Here is a 16,903-nt window from a genome sequence, read left to right on the forward strand (position 1 = left end):
AGATTTCTTTTTAAATGTTATGTACACAGTTTCTGCATTACAATAAATTAATCTTTAATACATTACAATGTACAATGAAGTACAAACACATGTTGGGTTTGCTGTACATGTTTATGTGGTTTGTTTTACAGGAAAAGGATTTCATGGTTGGAAGATTGCCATCATCTGTTTTTCAGTTTTTGGTGTTATTTTAACGGCCTTTATAGCTTACATCCTGAAAGGTAATTTTTATTTATAATTTTTAGCAATATTCAGAAAATTGGAATAATTTAGATTGTGTGCATGTATAGGAAATGTAAAGTCATGACTTCTGGGATATTGTATTCTTAATCAAGATGATGTGCTAAACACAGACCCTCAGAAAGCTAAACTATACTGCCAGGACCACTACTACTACACAGCATTATATGAATGGTCAATAAATATTTATATGTATATATGATAGATCAGTGCAATATAATGTATTTTAATAACAGCAGTTGCTGCTGATTGCTGTCTGCCATAAAAGCATATTGCACAAGCTCACTGTATGGGTCAAATAGACACACTTGAGACAAACAATTTACTCTAATGTACTTTAGTAAATAAACACACAATACAGAAAAATATGGACAAAATATGCTTGATAAAAACAAAAGCTGGAACAGTGTAATTTTAGATGACTGTAAAAATCACACTTTTTTTGGAACTAACTGGTTTAGGCTCGTTGGCCTTCTGCAGGGTTGTTGTTTAAATACACCAAGCCAGAAAATGTATTATCAATGACAACCAATAAAGTGACTAAAACACCCATATCTTAATACTACCTACCCTCTCTACCAATTAGAACAAAGTGAACCAGTTTGCAGACCTCACACACACAGCTGTGAGATTTGTACAGACCAATGTTATTTTACTAAAAGTCCCATTTTACCCACAAAAGCCCTGACTATCTATTTAAACTAACTGAATTGGTTTATTTAATTCTGCAGCTCATTAGGGGTTTGGTCCGGTATTACAGCATTGTAATTGTTAAAAGGTCTGGAACCTTAGAAGCAAAAAAAAATCTTATAATGACCTCCAGCATTTTGTAAGTGACATCACATGATCACACTGTGAAACTGCCCTGTGATCCAGGATGTTCAGCATATTTCATAAGATAAACTTAAGAACAGAGTACTGCAATCTTTTTAGTAGTAATAAACCATCCAGCTGGTTTCAGTCGCTGGATGACGCTGATCTTAGACTGTTTTTGTTCTCTTTCCATTTCTTTAACTCCAGATAAATACTCAAAAAAGCAGCTCTCTCCTACACAGTGCTCAGTTATAACCTACATGCGTCTCCACACCGAGAATCCCCGCAAAGAGCTGGACCTGAGCAAATTCAACACATCAGACGAAGGATACAGGAGACTCATCCCTGCTGTTTCAAACTGCAGAAAGGCTCAGTGAGTGTTTCTTTAATTTGGAGTTTCTGCTATCTGTTGGGGGACTGATATTGAATAGAAATACTAAGGATTAAATAGCTGCTGCTTATTTAGCGGTTACACAGATTTATAAAACACAGTGAGCTCTCGGAGAAGGTTGAGATAACTGAATATCATTCCAAGATATTGTGATTCAGGCACCAAAAATTCATAATGACAACCAATAAAGTTGTATAGATACTACCAAGAAGTTTCAGTGAACACTAAACCATGACTCAGCAGGTCATCTTACAATTTTATCACCTGTCTAATATTGTGTAGGTCTACCTCCTGCCAGCAAAGTAGATATGACCTATCCAGACATGGGCTCCACAGCTTTCCTTTTATTATATGGCGCCAAGACATTAGCAGGAGATCCTTTAAGGACTAACAGTTGAGAGATAGGGCCTAAATGCATTGCATTAATTTTGACTTAGGGGCATGTGATTCTGTCACTGCTCATCAAATGTCCTTTCTTGGCTCACTTTTGGTAGGTAATGACCACTGCATACAGGGTAATCCCGCGCGCAATGCCGCGTGCTCTGCGCCAAGCTCGGTTACTCGTGCCTGCATCATTTTAGAGAGCTGGATGAGACTTTAGTTAATTAATTAATATATTTAATATTTTAATAAATTTGCCCTGGTGATAAGAAACAAACACTAACATATAGCTTTATATTTCTGTGTATGTCAAATGTTTTAAGTTTTATATAATTGACGGACAGCACCAGACGCCAGGGTGACAACGTGCTTTATTTTTCAAATGTATATATATAAAAAAAAGTGATTTTTTTTTCATTTATAAAACTCCAGCATTTGAGTGAGAATTAGTATCTGTTAAAATTCTACATGTCTATATCTGCTATATTAAGCTACAGTTATTAAGTCTGTGTACTGAACATAAATATAAATCCTTATAACTGTCAGAAATAAATATAACTAATTATAACTTATAATTACTGTGCAGATTTTTAAGTATATTTATTTTTATAGTTGGGAGGTGTTTTTTGTTAAATGTAAAGGTGGTAAAGCAGTGATGGTGTGTGGTATAGTAAATGGGGAGTGCAATACGGACAGGGAACATCTGGGGAAGCTGACAAAAGGGCTGATTAAAGGTCACCTTCCGCGAAAATCCGAATTTCCTTGTTTTTTGTGGAATACAGTAGGTCTCTCCGAGTTGAATGTGTACATCTGCACATTAAACTGTTTTGCAGCCCCCATTGTCTGCAGGAGCTAAGCAAAGAAATCCCCCCTCCCCCCCTCCGAAAAACGGGTGAATTTTGAATTATCTTTCTGCCTACGTAGGCAGAAACTCACAGACCAGCCCACCTTGGCTCGAGAAACTCCCAGAGGCGGAGCTGAAGCGACGCAACATCACCGCTCATCAGTTAGGAGGTGGGAGGCAGTGAGCGGCAGAGCGGTGGAGGGGCGTCGCAGTGCTCCTAGCCAATCAGAGGAGAGATATTTGCATGCTGTTTGCATGTATGAATATTCATGAGCAAAGCTGGAATCCGGTCATTTTGGACACACCCCTAAAACAGTCCATTAAAAAAGAGCTATACAGAGACACCTGAGCACTTTTTTTTTACAAAAACGGCTCACATGTCATTCATTCATACTAGAGACCACAACTAGACATTTTAAAATGAAAGAAAAAACGACGGAAGGTGACCTTTAACAAACAAGACACAGGTGAGGACTAGGGAGGAAAGAAGATCAACAGAACACATGGCACAAGGAGAAGGAAAAGCACATGGAGAGGAAAACTAACTGTGTAGCTGCAGGTAACCATTCTGAGTAGCCAGCTTAACCTGATTCCCCCCCCCCCCCCACCACATTCCCTGTGCTCGCCTACCCCCAACTCAAAATAGCTTCCCGCAATCTCACTATCACAACTATTCACAACTGGCTACTTAGAAGATCATTGTTAGGTTTCTGACAAACATAATGTTGTCCATGTCAGCAAAAAAACCCTTATTTAAATTTAACATGCAGTACATTTAAATATGTTAATTATTGTTTTATGTAAAGGTTTTAAATAGGCTGCTGTGTGACACAAATAAACAGGGAACTCACCATTGCTTTGTCTGTTTACATAAGTAACAGTTAATAATTTAAGATAGTTAATATAGTTGCTAAAGTTAGTATGTGCACCATATTCTAAAATTCCATGCACAATTCAGTACAGTTTAAAACATTTTTCTAGTTTGAAAAATACATAAAACTATGTAAGATGTATCTTTTTGCATTCTTTATTTTCTAACGTGTATGTTTTCAAAGCTGAGAACACTCAGATACGTTATTTGTAGATTATTAAGCCAAATAATGTGTTTTTGTTCCTATTTGAGATTCTAGCAATAAAAAGAGAGAATGACACTACATGCACTGTGTGTCTGAATATTAATGTCCAGAATTCCAAAGAATATCAATTATAAATGTAATTGTTTAGACAATTTCAGATTCAGTCGTTGCTAAATAATTTCACATTTGCTTCATGTGTAACTTCTTTCTTCCCCATCTGTAGATTTGCTGGCTGTAATCTCACTGCTGGCTGCATTGAAGTGTTAAATGCAGCTCTAAAAACAGAAAACTCTTCCCTAAAAGAGCTGGACCTCAGTAACAACAACCTGCAGGATTCAGGAGTGGAGAAGCTCTCTGATGGACTGAAGAGTTCACACTGTAAAGTGGAAACACTAAGGTCAGAATCATAAAATTTCATTAGATCATATAATTCTACACTAACATTACAAATGCACACACCAGTACTCCTCTGGCACCACATTTAAATGGGTTAAAAGAACCATCACCAAATTGTCTCTAATTATCTCAGGCTGAATGTTTGGTTTAGTGGGGTTTATAATTATACTTTGTTTTTGATTCACTTTTACACTGATACACAAATGCCAAACCCATGTCACTATTACTACTGTGCTGAGAATTATACACCTTCCACAAAAAACTGCTTAGTGTAATTATTCACTGTTGATCAGATATTTGATATCTGATATTGAGTGTACCGTATTTTTCGGGCTATAAGGCGCACTTAAAATACTTATTTTTTCCCAAAAATCGTCATTGCGCCTTATAATGCAGTGCGCCTTGTGTATGGATTTTGCTTGTGTTTACTGACCTCGATTTTATGTGGTACACGGCGCTCTGTTGTGCAGAATTCCTCACCCACGCCAGAAAAAGATCCCCCTCTTGGGCTAGCGCGCGGTTACCTTTGACTGCCGTACTGCCTCTCAGCTGTGGCTCAGGGTAGCTAGTTTCCACTGTAGCTCCGTGGCCAGAACAAGGTGCCGGTAAACTTTCCTTTCCACCCGTTCTGGGGTAATAGCACAAACTGTTTCTTTTTAGCGCCCACTTCTAAGTAAAGTTAACCTCTTAACACGCGCTGGCCCATCGGCGGGCCAGAAATATTTAATATTTCATAACTGGCTGTGTTTCTGAATAGTTATGAACAGTTACAGGTTCAATATAGACATCCAATATACCATTTTAAAGCTTAGAATCTCTGCTTTTGAGATATTTAGCCTATTTAGCGGAATATCCTTTCAGAAAATAAACATTTAGGGCGAAATATGCCTTGGTTATGATTTTAATAATTCATAACTCTCATATTTGCGTTTATCGTTCGTCCATATTTCATCGAATGCGGTCATGTCATACACCATTCGAACCGTCTGGCTCTCCGGATTCCAGAACTGTGCTTTTACTGTAGGATGTATGTTTCATGAATTAGAGCTGCGTCAGAGCGCATGTTTCCAGTAATAAAAGGCTCTCCTTTTTTCCTGGGGTAACCTCCGGTCACTGCCGCCACCCCCCGAACACACACCCGCGCTCAGCCACAGGTCCTACCTTCAAAACGCGTCCAGACTAAAGAGAATCCATCAATCCAGTCTCCTGTAATCCACAGTTATATCCAAACAGCGCTGGAAATCACTTCATCCAGAAATGAAACTTATCCAAGCTTTATCTCTGTTTTAAAACCGTTTTATTCACCGAATTCGGCACAACACGCTATTATAGTCAGAAGCCTCGCGGAGTAATACGTACTTGCTGTGCTTCAACATAACATTATGGTCTGTCGGAGCGTTGCGGCTACCGTTGTCAGGAGCGTCGCGGAGTAATACGTACTGGCTGTGCTTCAACATAATATTATGGTCTGTCGGAGCGTTGCGGCTACCGTTGTCAGGAGCGTCGCGGAGTAATACGTACTTGCTGTGCTTGTTGATTTATTGCTCAGAGATGTTGTTATTTTTCACAGATATTGTGAAGGATTTATTGCTCAGAGTTATTGTTACTGATATAAATAAAGTTTAATTTAGTGCGCCTTATAATCCAGTGCGCCTTGTGTATGGACTAACACTAAAAATAGACCGTTCACTCATCGTGCGCCTTATAATACGGTGCGCCTTATAGTCCGAAAAATACGGTAAGTAAGTAACTGAAAAGTTAAGTCAAGACATCAATATTTTATCACAAATCAGTTAAAGTATCTGATTAAATGCATCCACGAACAGAAACACAGGTACCATTCGGCTTGAGGTGAACATCAATGCAGAAATATATCTGTTGCAGACTGCCCTTCCTCCTAAATTCAACAAACAAATTTAAATCTATAAACGTAATACTTTTTCTACAACTCTGACAGTCTGGTGAAAAACCAGTCATTGCTAGCACTGAACAGGTTCACTCCACACTGGCACAATCCAAGTTTCACACTACAAATTAAAGCCCTTCAATTTTCCACATGGAAGCAAAAGGGAATCACACACCTCATCTATTTCAGAACAACATATTAATGTAATTTAATGCAATGTTACAGGTACTGTACTCTCCAATATCAACAACTAAAATTAAGAACGAAAGAAAAAAAAATAGTAAAATATTTTTTATAATATACTACAGCTATTCATCCAATTCAATAATTATAAAAAAAAAGATCTCTAAATCATATTCACTCATATCCACCTTGAATAATATAATACCGCTTCCAACAGCTAAGTGGGAAAATTGTCTGGACCTCTCTCCCAATCCTGGTTTATGGAAACAAATATGTAAACACATTTGTACCATGACCACTAACACAAATTTGCAGCTAACAATATAAAGTTATTCACATAATTCAATGCAAAATGTTGAAAGTGACATTGGCTGACATATTGGATGATTTTTTTTCTGCAATTTAGGGAGCACAGACAATTATCTTCATGCCATTTGACTATTTTAGTCCTTTCACTCCCTTTGTACCAAAGTCCCAGAGACACTTCCCATCAGTATTCCAACATCAGCACCACTCTTCTTGGTGATATATTTAATATACACCCCCATCTAAACTCAGTATCCCCTTACTGATGTCTCTAGCTCTTACTAATAAAGTAGTAGTAGTCCTAAAGAACAGGAAATCACATCATTGGATTAACTTAATTTTAAAATATAACCATATCTTATACTCAAGTTTTTCCTCTTCCCCCAATTCAGTTGACCCCCTTATTAGAATCTCACTTAGGTTCCCAAGATATTCCGGACCACCTCTTTATTGATGAACAGAAGGTATATTTTATGTGTCTGTTGTGCCTGATCTCTCTTTGCAGACTTGCTTTGTGTAATCTCGAGAAAAAGACGTGTGAAACTCTGGGAGCAGCTTTACTATCAGAGACCTGGACCCTTAAAGAGCTGGACCTCAGTAAGAATAACCTGCGGGACTCAGGAATGGAGAAGCTTTCTGATGGACTCAAGAGTTCAAACTGTACACTGGGAATACTGAGGTCAGAATTGTACAATTTCTATTTATGTTTTATATGTTTTATGCAGTATGTTGTGGAGGGTAGAAGGCAGAGCCAACAACTCTGCCGCAGTTTAGTTTGATATCATTCCCTCTTGATTACAGACAGGTGCTGCTTATCAGGGGAAATGGACCTAAAACATTTGAAGCACAGGGAATCCTGAGTGGAAGGACGGGAGTGAAGCACAAAGACTTTAGTCATTATTTTAGAGTGTTAATTAGTTTTATTGTGGTGCCATGTGAGAATAAACACAGATTGGTGATATCAAACACACAGTCCGTGTGTGTTTGATATCACAATATATTACATTTGTGAATTAGGGGTGTGTCATTTCATATAGTATGCAAGAATATCGCCAACATTTTTAAATATTGTAAAAGGTATTATGCCCTGAAATATTGTGCATTATCACCCACCCCTAATTATCACATCAGGGTACTACCTTTTTGCTGTTTTTATCAAAAGAAAAAAATCACACTGTTCTCATTTTCCGTTATATATCTACTAGAGACAGATTATATCAGTCCAGTATAATTTATTTTACTTTAATCCTGGATATATGGAGATAATTGGAGTGCATATTAGTATCATGACATTGTGGATCATCAACTTCTTACAAATCTGATACAATTGTTGTATTTTTTTAAGATCTTAGTTAGGGGTGTGCCATATCATATTCTATGCAAAAATAAAAATTATTTTTTCTTTTGTTGCACTCCTTTTGTTGTTGTAAAAGATTTATACAGATTTATACAGATTACAAAACAATCATTATGTCGATTGTCATCAAGACATTGGGCTCTATCTTAGACCCTGGAAGTGAGGTGTGTTCATGTAAATTTCTGGCATATGTCCATTCCTATCTTAGCTACGCATGCATGCTCCATTCACCCCCCTTGTTATGTTCACATGGACATGCAACAGTGTGCAGACCCAACTTTTACATCAACAATAAACAGAATACAAAATAAAATAACATTGCTGTTCCAATAAATAAGCAGGTCAGTTTCCACTGCTGAGAAGCAACAAAGCACAATGCGCCATTAAAATAGCAATCCACCAAAGTCAGAGTGCACCTGGCTCTTAAAAGTAACAGCAAGTGACGCATCCAAGCTGTGCAAAGTCACATAATTGAAATTATGTTACTCTCCTTCCCAAAAATTACAGCAAGTACAGATATAAGATTATAAATATAAAAAGAATGGGAGACACTATATGTACAATACAACAAGGACACAAATAGACATACACAAGACAATAGTGCAATAGTGATGGGGGATAAGATGGAATGACAGTGCAAGTACAAACAGAACCCGTATGAACAGTAGTGCAAATATGATATAATAGCTTAAGGCTAGTAAAGTGAATGAGTGCGTAGAGTTCTTAAAGTTCACAGTTTTTGGGGAATTAAAGTGTGTATGACAGTATAAGCAGTAGTGCAGGTATGGGGTGTGTAGTGCATGACCATTTTAAAAGTTCCAGTACTGTGTGTATTCTAGTACAGAGTTTCAGTACTGTGTTGGTGGGGGGTGGGGTTCAGGATGCTGAATGAGTGTGTGGGTAGGCATACTTTTCCTGTCGTTACTATAGCAAAGACACACTGATGCCCTCAATCAAGCTGCATGGTGCACGGTTGATGATTCACTAAAAATAATAAAATAGAGCCCTTTGTCTCTTATTACAAAAAATATTCATAACATTCTTTTTCTGTCCAGTTGGTGTATTTCTAAATAATACATACTACATAGTACTTTTAATGCTTTGTCTACCCTCTTGTTGCAGATTAGCCACCTGTAATTTCACTGGGAAATCTTGCAAATTTCTCATATCGGCTCTAAAATCAAAAATCTCCTCCCTGAAAGAGCTGGATCTCAGCGGCAATGATCTGCAGGGTTCAGGAGTGGAGGAGCTCTTCATGGATCCACAAAGTTCACCCTGTAAACTGGAGATACTCAGGTCAGAATTCTAATTCTTCAGTAAAGAGCGTCCGCAATAAACTTGCTTTGTATGCTTAATCAAAATTTTTACCTTTCGCTAGCACATATCAAAACATTATATTATTGAAAATTAAGTTGCCTTTTATACAATGCAGACATACATTACTTGTCTGGGAACTTAAAAGTAGAAATGTAGGCAATTGTAACCAATTACAATTAATCAAAGTAAGCAAGTTACTCACCAGGAGATGGTGGACGGCAGTAATCCTGCTCCATAGCGTTAGCGTTTGGCTCGGTTAGCAGGTTAGTCTGGTTTGGTTGTTTATGTTTGCTGTTTGAGCAAAAAGGCACACTGCAGTAGCTCTTGCTATGCTGTTGCATTTTGTCTGTACGTTCTACCCGCGCTGTTTACCCTGCTATTTTAATCTCCACATTCCAAACCCTGAAACGGTATCTGCCGATATCGATACTGTATGTAAGTGCCATTATCGGCACCTGGCTATGATAAAAACTGGCTATAAAAAAACACTTTTTTTAAAAAAACACAACTTTTTTAATTTGTACTACTTTTTTAGGGAGGTGGAGTAAATTTACCACAGAAAGCGTAAGACTAATTTACAGTAGATAAATGTTGTAACCACTTTAAAGTAAAGCTAAATTATAAAGTGTTTATAATGTGTGAATTTGTTTGTGTTTTTATTTAGGTTGTAAATACTTTTAAAAGCATTAATAAACAGTGACAACACATACGTAAATAGGGCAGTAGTGACCTGTTGTTTGCCTGTGTTTGTACTGTAAAACCTTAGTCCTTTCCTCACTCAGCATTAACAAATCTAATAAAATAATACAGAAAGCCAGTTTAGTCATTAAATATATTAATATACAGTATATTATGATTGATGAGTAAATAATTAATCTGGGTAGTTGTTTTCCTTTCTGTTTACGTGTTATTAATGCGTTTTAAGTACAGTATTTACAATGTGACTGTAGGGAACTTAGATTTCCAGTATCACTTGTTTGCAGTAATAATCACACTGTTTCTACAGTGTGTTTTATGTCAAGTCAAAGACAGTCTTATATTTAGTACAGTCAAAGCTCTCACATGAATAAATGAACAACAATAACTTTAAAATTCAGTGTTTTCATCATATTCAGATGTGTACATGGCGCAGATAATACAAGGCAAGGTAATCTTTATAGTACATCAGTTTTGTGCAAGAAGTATTGGCCAGTTAAAGTTGCAGTTGCATTTTTTTGTATGCCAGTGATTAAATGATAGGATAATAGCATAATAAGGTGTTTTCACCATTTTAAAAAGCAATGAAATGCTAATTATAAGGCATAAAAGCGTAAAATATCAATGCCTTAATTGGACTATAAATATTTAAAAATATTCTTATGAAATAAATGTCACGCTTTGGTCCTTTTCATGGTTCTTTCTGGTCAGTCTCTGTTTTTCCAGTCTGCTTGTTTTCCTTGCCATGGGCTTTTTAGTGCATGGCTCTGTTTTGTTCTTCCCTTGTCTCCGCCCTAGTTATTAGTGTTTCCACCTGGCTCATTTGTAACCCTACCCCCTCATTACATTCTCCAGGTGTTTCCAGCCCTCAGTGTGTGTAAATATATAGCCCCTTTGTTTCAGTGTCCCCTTGTTTGTGTATTATGGTTGCTCCTTCATTGTTTCCTGTCCTAGTCAATTTCTTTATTCCGGTTTGTTTAAGCCCTGTCAGTTTGTTTATTTTGTTTTTGTGTTACGTTTTTGGTTTATTGTTTGTTTGTTCTCATTGTTAAAATTACTTGCACTTACATCCATCCTCTCGTCCTTGCTGCAACTCTGAAAATAAACTACAAATGCTGAGTTTAAACATAGCTAGCTGATTCATGCTAATAGGCTCTCCTTGCCAAGAAAACGTAACTGACAGAATTAAGGTAACCAAAAATGATTAGTTCATGTTTGTGTACAATAAGTTGATTTTATGATTTTTGTGACAGGCCTAGTCAGAGGAGTGTAATTCCACCAATCACCAGCTCATTTGCATGCTGTAGCATCTGAGCGACACCTTTAGCATGCAGAACACTCTTAACCTGAAAATTACAGTGATATTTATTATATCCTCTTACATTATGTATATGTCTATAAATAAAACCTAAACACTTCAGTGACATTTATTATATCCCTTTGCATTAAATACACATCTATAAATAAAAACAGAACACTCCAGTAATATTTATCATTTCACAGTGGGTTGCTTTAGTATTCTTACACCTTAAAGTTTTTCACATAATTGTGAAGCTGAATAAAATCTAATCTGAAAAATGTGAACCTCTAACTAAAATCCAGTGCAATCAACTGCCTTCAGAATCAGTTAATAGTGTCCAGCTGTGTGTAATTTAGTCTCAGCATAAATACAGCTGTTTTGTGGAGGCCTCAGTGGATTGTAAGAGAACACTAGTGAACAAGAACAAGAAAGAACTCATCAGACAGGTCAGAGATAAAGTTGTGGAGAAGTTTAAAGCAGGCTTAGATTATAAAAACATATCCCAAGCTTTTAGCATCCCAAGGACCATCCATCATCCAAAAATGGAAAAAATATTTTACTACTGCAAACTTATCATGACATGGCCATCCATCCAAACTGACAGATCGAACAAGAAGAGCACTGCTCAGAGAAGTAGCTGAGACCCCCATGATCACTCTGGAGGAGCTTCAGAGAACCACAGCTCAGGTGTGAGAATCTGTACACAGGACAGCTATAAGTTGTGCACTCCACAAATCTGACCTTTATGGAAGAGTGGCAAGAAGAAAACCATTGTTGACAGAAAGACATAAGATGTGGCGTTTGCAGAGACAGGGAAGGAATGTACACAAAATCTGGAGATAGGCGTTTTATTATTATTATTATTATTATTATTATTATATATATTTTTCATCATAGTTCAAACAACCTCACGGGTGAGATGTTTCATATATATATATATTGCCTTTCCCTTTTGTATTATCTTTGGTTTGTGTATGACCTCCTGCCTAAACACTCTGGTATGTTTGTTTACGCTGCCATTTTGGTTCTTGCTCTGTATGCTCTTGACTATTCTTTTCAGCCTAATCCCTTACTTAATAAATTATCTTTATGTTATCTGCACTTGTCTGTCCCATTTTTGGCTGCCTTGACAAAATGTTGATCTTTGTGAGTTTGTTTTGTTTGCTGTAACTGTTTTTAAAACAAACAAAAAAACTAAAGTAAATGAAAAAAGCACTAACATGGATTGAAGGCAGTAATAGGACTGGTCACTGATTGGTCACTGATTGGATACTTTCAGAAAAGGAAGATTATGGGGATATAGTGAAACAGGTCAGAGGTGGAGGGAGTTCACAGAAATGTGACAGTCAATATTGTTTTAACTTTTTCCACTAATATATTATTTTATATATCTCTAGCTGTTGACAGTGTCATTATTAGCAATGTTTCTCTCCCCCTCTCCAGATCAAACTTTTGTTTATACAAGTATTTAAATACGTTATCCTTGTTCCATTGAAATACTTATCTTTGTGTACCTTAAAACCTGTTTTTTTTTTTTTCCTGTGCAGGCTAGCTTTGTGTTATATTGAAGAAAAGGTTTGTGAATATCTGGGATCAGTTTTAAATCAGGAAAATTCCCTGAAAGAGCTGGACCTCAGTAACAATGACCTGCAGGATTCAGGAGTGGAGCTTCTCTCTGCTGGACTGAAGAGTTCACACTGTAAACTGGAGATACTCAGGTCAGTTCATCCTAGATTTATAAAGAAATAAATGTAAACTGAAGGCCTCCTGTGCAGATTTAGCACTTCAAAAATGATGGTGTGTTTCCTCAATATAAACTTTAGAAATGTTTATTTTAAGAAAACAGGAACATACACAGTGTCACGTAGCTAAAGCACCGAAAACTATTTAAATACCAACTGTGGCTTTTTTCGAAACCGTATTAGCCTGCTAAAAAAATTGAGTAAGTTAAGGAGTACAAGTTAGTTACAAGCCATGTATACAAGCTGCTTTGTAACATAAGGTGTGCCTAAAGATGAAGGAGGAAAGAGATAAATGTTACCCGTCACCTCTATATACAAACAGGAGAGGCAAGACAGAATTACGTTAGCACAGCAAATGGACATGGACTAAATTCCAAAATTGCAAAACACACAATAAACAATTATTCAGCATCACACACAACTGGTCACCGGTGCAGGAAGAGTATAAGGTCATGCATCACATTTAAGTATTCATGTTCAAATGTCACACTGACATGTTTCTCTCATTAAAATTAATGTTTTTACACCAGTTAATGGAATTAAATGCAAAGCTCTATAAATCTATCATCCAAATGTTATTATACAGATATATTTTCAGACCAACAGACGCATCTAGATAATCAAATTTTAGTGTATCAGATTTCAGTGTATCAAAGAAGAGCACCAAAAGTTACCGATTCCAACCTCAGTGCCACAACAGTCAATGCACATACATCTGTAATGTTTATCCATGCAAATACAACTTGATCACAAAAAACAGTGCAGACAATTATCTCAACAACTGTAATTTTACAAACAAGCCTGAACACTGAACTCTCTCTCTCTCTCTCTCTCTCTGCAGGTTATCTGGTTGTATGATCACAGAGAAAGTATGTTCATCTCTGGCATCATGTTTGAGTTTAAGCTCCTCCCACCTGACAGAACTGGATCTGACCTACAATAACCCAGGAGAGTCAGGAGTGAATCTGCTCACCCCACACTGCAAACCCGGCACACTCAGGTATGAATGACTCCGCCAGTGTGTTTTATTGCTGTGTTCTAACTGTGTTTAAGGCATTTTAGTGAAGGAAACAGTTTGTTGATTGTAGTGCTGTACCCGAGAGATTTGAATGTTAAGTATTAATATTAAACTTTTTGTTCAGAAAACATGTTTTTGATTTCTATTGCTGATTTTCACCACATTAAGAAAGTCTACAGAGTAACAGGGATGTATTTTGTTTAAAAAAAATAGTAAAGAGATGCAGTGTATGATTAAGGATCATAATTGCATCCTAGTTTTATTACTGACATATAATGTCAGGCTATCATACAGATTTGTGGAATAATATGACATATAGTGTTGCCAACACTAGCTATTGGCTGTCCTAAAAGTCGCTAGAATCCGCTAAAGGACGCCATCTTCTAATTCTCACAATACATATTTTCTTTAGTTTCAAACCTAATATACATCATTTTCTTCAATGATGAGGTAGCTAGCTAGATGTTTAGCTCTTCAAAAAGAGACAGACACTGTGGACGAAGTGAGCGACAGCCTACGTGGTGAAAAAGGTGAGTGACTGACTGAGACTGTGTTAAATGCAGTGATTTCTGTTCGTGTCACACTGAAGACGCATTTATATTTACCTCCTGCTCTGTAAATATGGGGTGGGGTCAGTCAGCGGCAGCTTTGGGTATGCGCAGTTCATTTGCAGTGTGTTCGTGGAGCGGTGAGGTTCTGTTCTGAGTGTGAGAGACTGCACTGTAAGTGTTGTGGGGCGGGGCTTGCTCGCTGAGGACAGTAACTGAAGAACATGTGTGTTCATCTCAAAGTCTCCAAAAGTCTCCAATAACACCACAAAAACTCGCTAGATTTGTCGCTAGTTGCTTTTTAAAAAAAAAGTCTTGGAGGGACTGAAAAGTCGCTAAATATTGTGACAAAGTCGCAAACAAAGTTGGCAACACTGATGACCGACAGCATGCATTTATTTATGTTTAAAAAACGTTTGTGTAACCTTTTTTCATTTTTTATTTCACTTTAAACATTAAAATCGATAAATCAATATTGGTGGTTTAAAATAATTTCTGAAGATTTTTTTCAACATAATAAACCTGCATATGTATATATGAACAAACTATATGACTCCATAACTGAATTATTTTACATAAAAATAAAATAGTATGCCAAAACTGTTTAAGAATATCCACAGCATTGCCTGCACTGAAATAGTATTTTCTTGTTTTTAGCAGGATTATTAGTTTTCTGTACTTCTCTTTCGATCTAAACACATTTTAGATGTAAAAGAATTAATATAAAAAATGTCTTTTTAATGTGATTTAGATTCAAAATTTTGGGAGATGATAAAGCAAATGTTTGTTTTCAGCCTTTTTTTTCACTTTGGCACAAAAAGCATGTCTTACACGTCTGGAAACGTGAAAAACATACTAATTCTCGTAACATGAAATAACCCAATCAGTGTGCTCTGACTTTGGCGTGTTGTCCCTGCAGTCTGATTAGCATGGTGGTGTGTTCATGGTGTTAGTGATACAGCAGCACCTCAGTGTCCCTGCAGGACTGAGAATAGTCCACCATCAGCATCCTGTAACCACTGAAGATCTACAAGGTGTTTCAGCTGTAGATTGGAGTGTGTAATACAGTGGAGGACAGTTATTAAACACAGTGATAATACTCACAATATTACAATACTATGCAAAAATATACAAGTTGTGACCAAAATAATGCTAATAATGTATTATTTAGGCTATTTGTAATATATCCCCCTAGCTGCCACAATAATATTAAAAGAATTAGCAACTGAACACAATTAATAAAAAAACACAATAGTGGGTAATTCTAATATTTGGCAGTGCTATCTGTAAAACAGAAATATTTTTTAAATGTAAAAACTAAAAAAAAATGGCAAATAAACCAGTCCTGATACAGGTGATTAGTGTTGTGTAGTGGCTCAGTGGGGTAAACGTGTAAAGGGGTGTCTCTTGTGCACAGGGATGGGTTTGAAACGGACTTCTCTCACTTAAAATTATTCTCTTTTTTATAAGGACAATGAAAGCTTTCAGGAATTAAGAATTGATTTATTAAAAGACAAAATTAAACAATGTTTCTTTTGAGATTTGTTTGTAACTAAGATTCTTTTCATAACCCTATAAACCCATGTGGTCTATGAAATAGAGTAAACAATATAAATAAAAAAACAACAACTAAACAACAACAACAACAACAATAATAATAATAATAATAATAATAATAATAATAAACAGAGTTCCGTTTACATCCCAAGAAATCTTTACAGTAAAATGTGTGAAGTGTAAAAAAAAGATGGGAGAAGCAACACTGAAGACCTGCCACTCTGGAGAAAAGCCATAGTAGAGGAACAGCCAGTCAGAGGACCTGAATCTGTGTGATGGAGCATAAGGCAGTAAGAGAGACAGATAAGAACACAGCAGTGCAAAACCTTAAAGGACAATAGCAGAACTTTTAAACAGTAAAGTGCATTTTAATAACTGCATTAGTCTATCCAAGAACTAATGATGACATGACAGAGAAACAACCAGTAACACAGAAACACAACCAGTAACACAGAATCACAACCATTAACACAGAAACACAACCAGTAACACAGAAACAACCATTAACACAGAAACACAACCAGTAACACAGAAACACAACCATTAACACAGAAACACAACCAGTAACACAGAAACACAACCAGTAACACAGAAACAACCATTAACACAGAAACACAACCAGTAACACAGAAACACAACCAGTAACACAGAAACAACCATTAACACAGAAACACAACCAGTAACACAGAAACACAACCATTAACACAGAAACACAACCAGTAACAGAATCACAAGAGGAGTAAAGGCATAAAGGAGCTGATCAGTATGAACACGGATTAGAGCCGTCTCAGTACTGTGCTGACAGCAGGAACCTGACTGAAACTTCTCAAAA

General features: G+C 36.6%; 1 protein-coding gene across 5 annotated transcripts in view; it reads left to right on the plus strand.

Moving 5' to 3' along the window:
- LOC103029360 (ribonuclease inhibitor-like) overlaps positions 1-16,903 on the plus strand; it is a 605,885-nt gene that overhangs the window by 582,182 nt on the left and 6,800 nt on the right. For 2 of the 5 annotated variants that reach the window (XM_049470089.1, XM_049470088.1), the window contains exons 6-10: positions 3,969-4,142; positions 7,042-7,215; positions 9,016-9,189; positions 12,754-12,924; positions 13,790-13,948. The exons of 1 other annotated variant lie outside the window; for it this stretch is intronic. In XM_049470089.1, the coding sequence (XP_049326046.1) occupies positions 3,969-4,142; positions 7,042-7,215; positions 9,016-9,189; positions 12,754-12,924; positions 13,790-13,948 (852 nt within the window). Of the gene's footprint in view, positions 1-131; positions 222-1,260; positions 1,427-3,968; positions 4,143-7,041; positions 7,216-9,015; positions 9,190-12,753; positions 12,925-13,789; positions 13,949-16,903 lie in introns of all 5 variants that reach the window. 2 more of the 5 variants (XM_049470078.1, XM_049470080.1) reach the window with 2 other exon arrangements.

Source organism: Astyanax mexicanus, chromosome 21 (genome assembly GCF_023375975.1).
Source record: "Astyanax mexicanus isolate ESR-SI-001 chromosome 21, AstMex3_surface, whole genome shotgun sequence".
In the NCBI taxonomy this organism is placed as follows: domain Eukaryota; kingdom Metazoa; phylum Chordata; class Actinopteri; order Characiformes; family Acestrorhamphidae; genus Astyanax; species Astyanax mexicanus.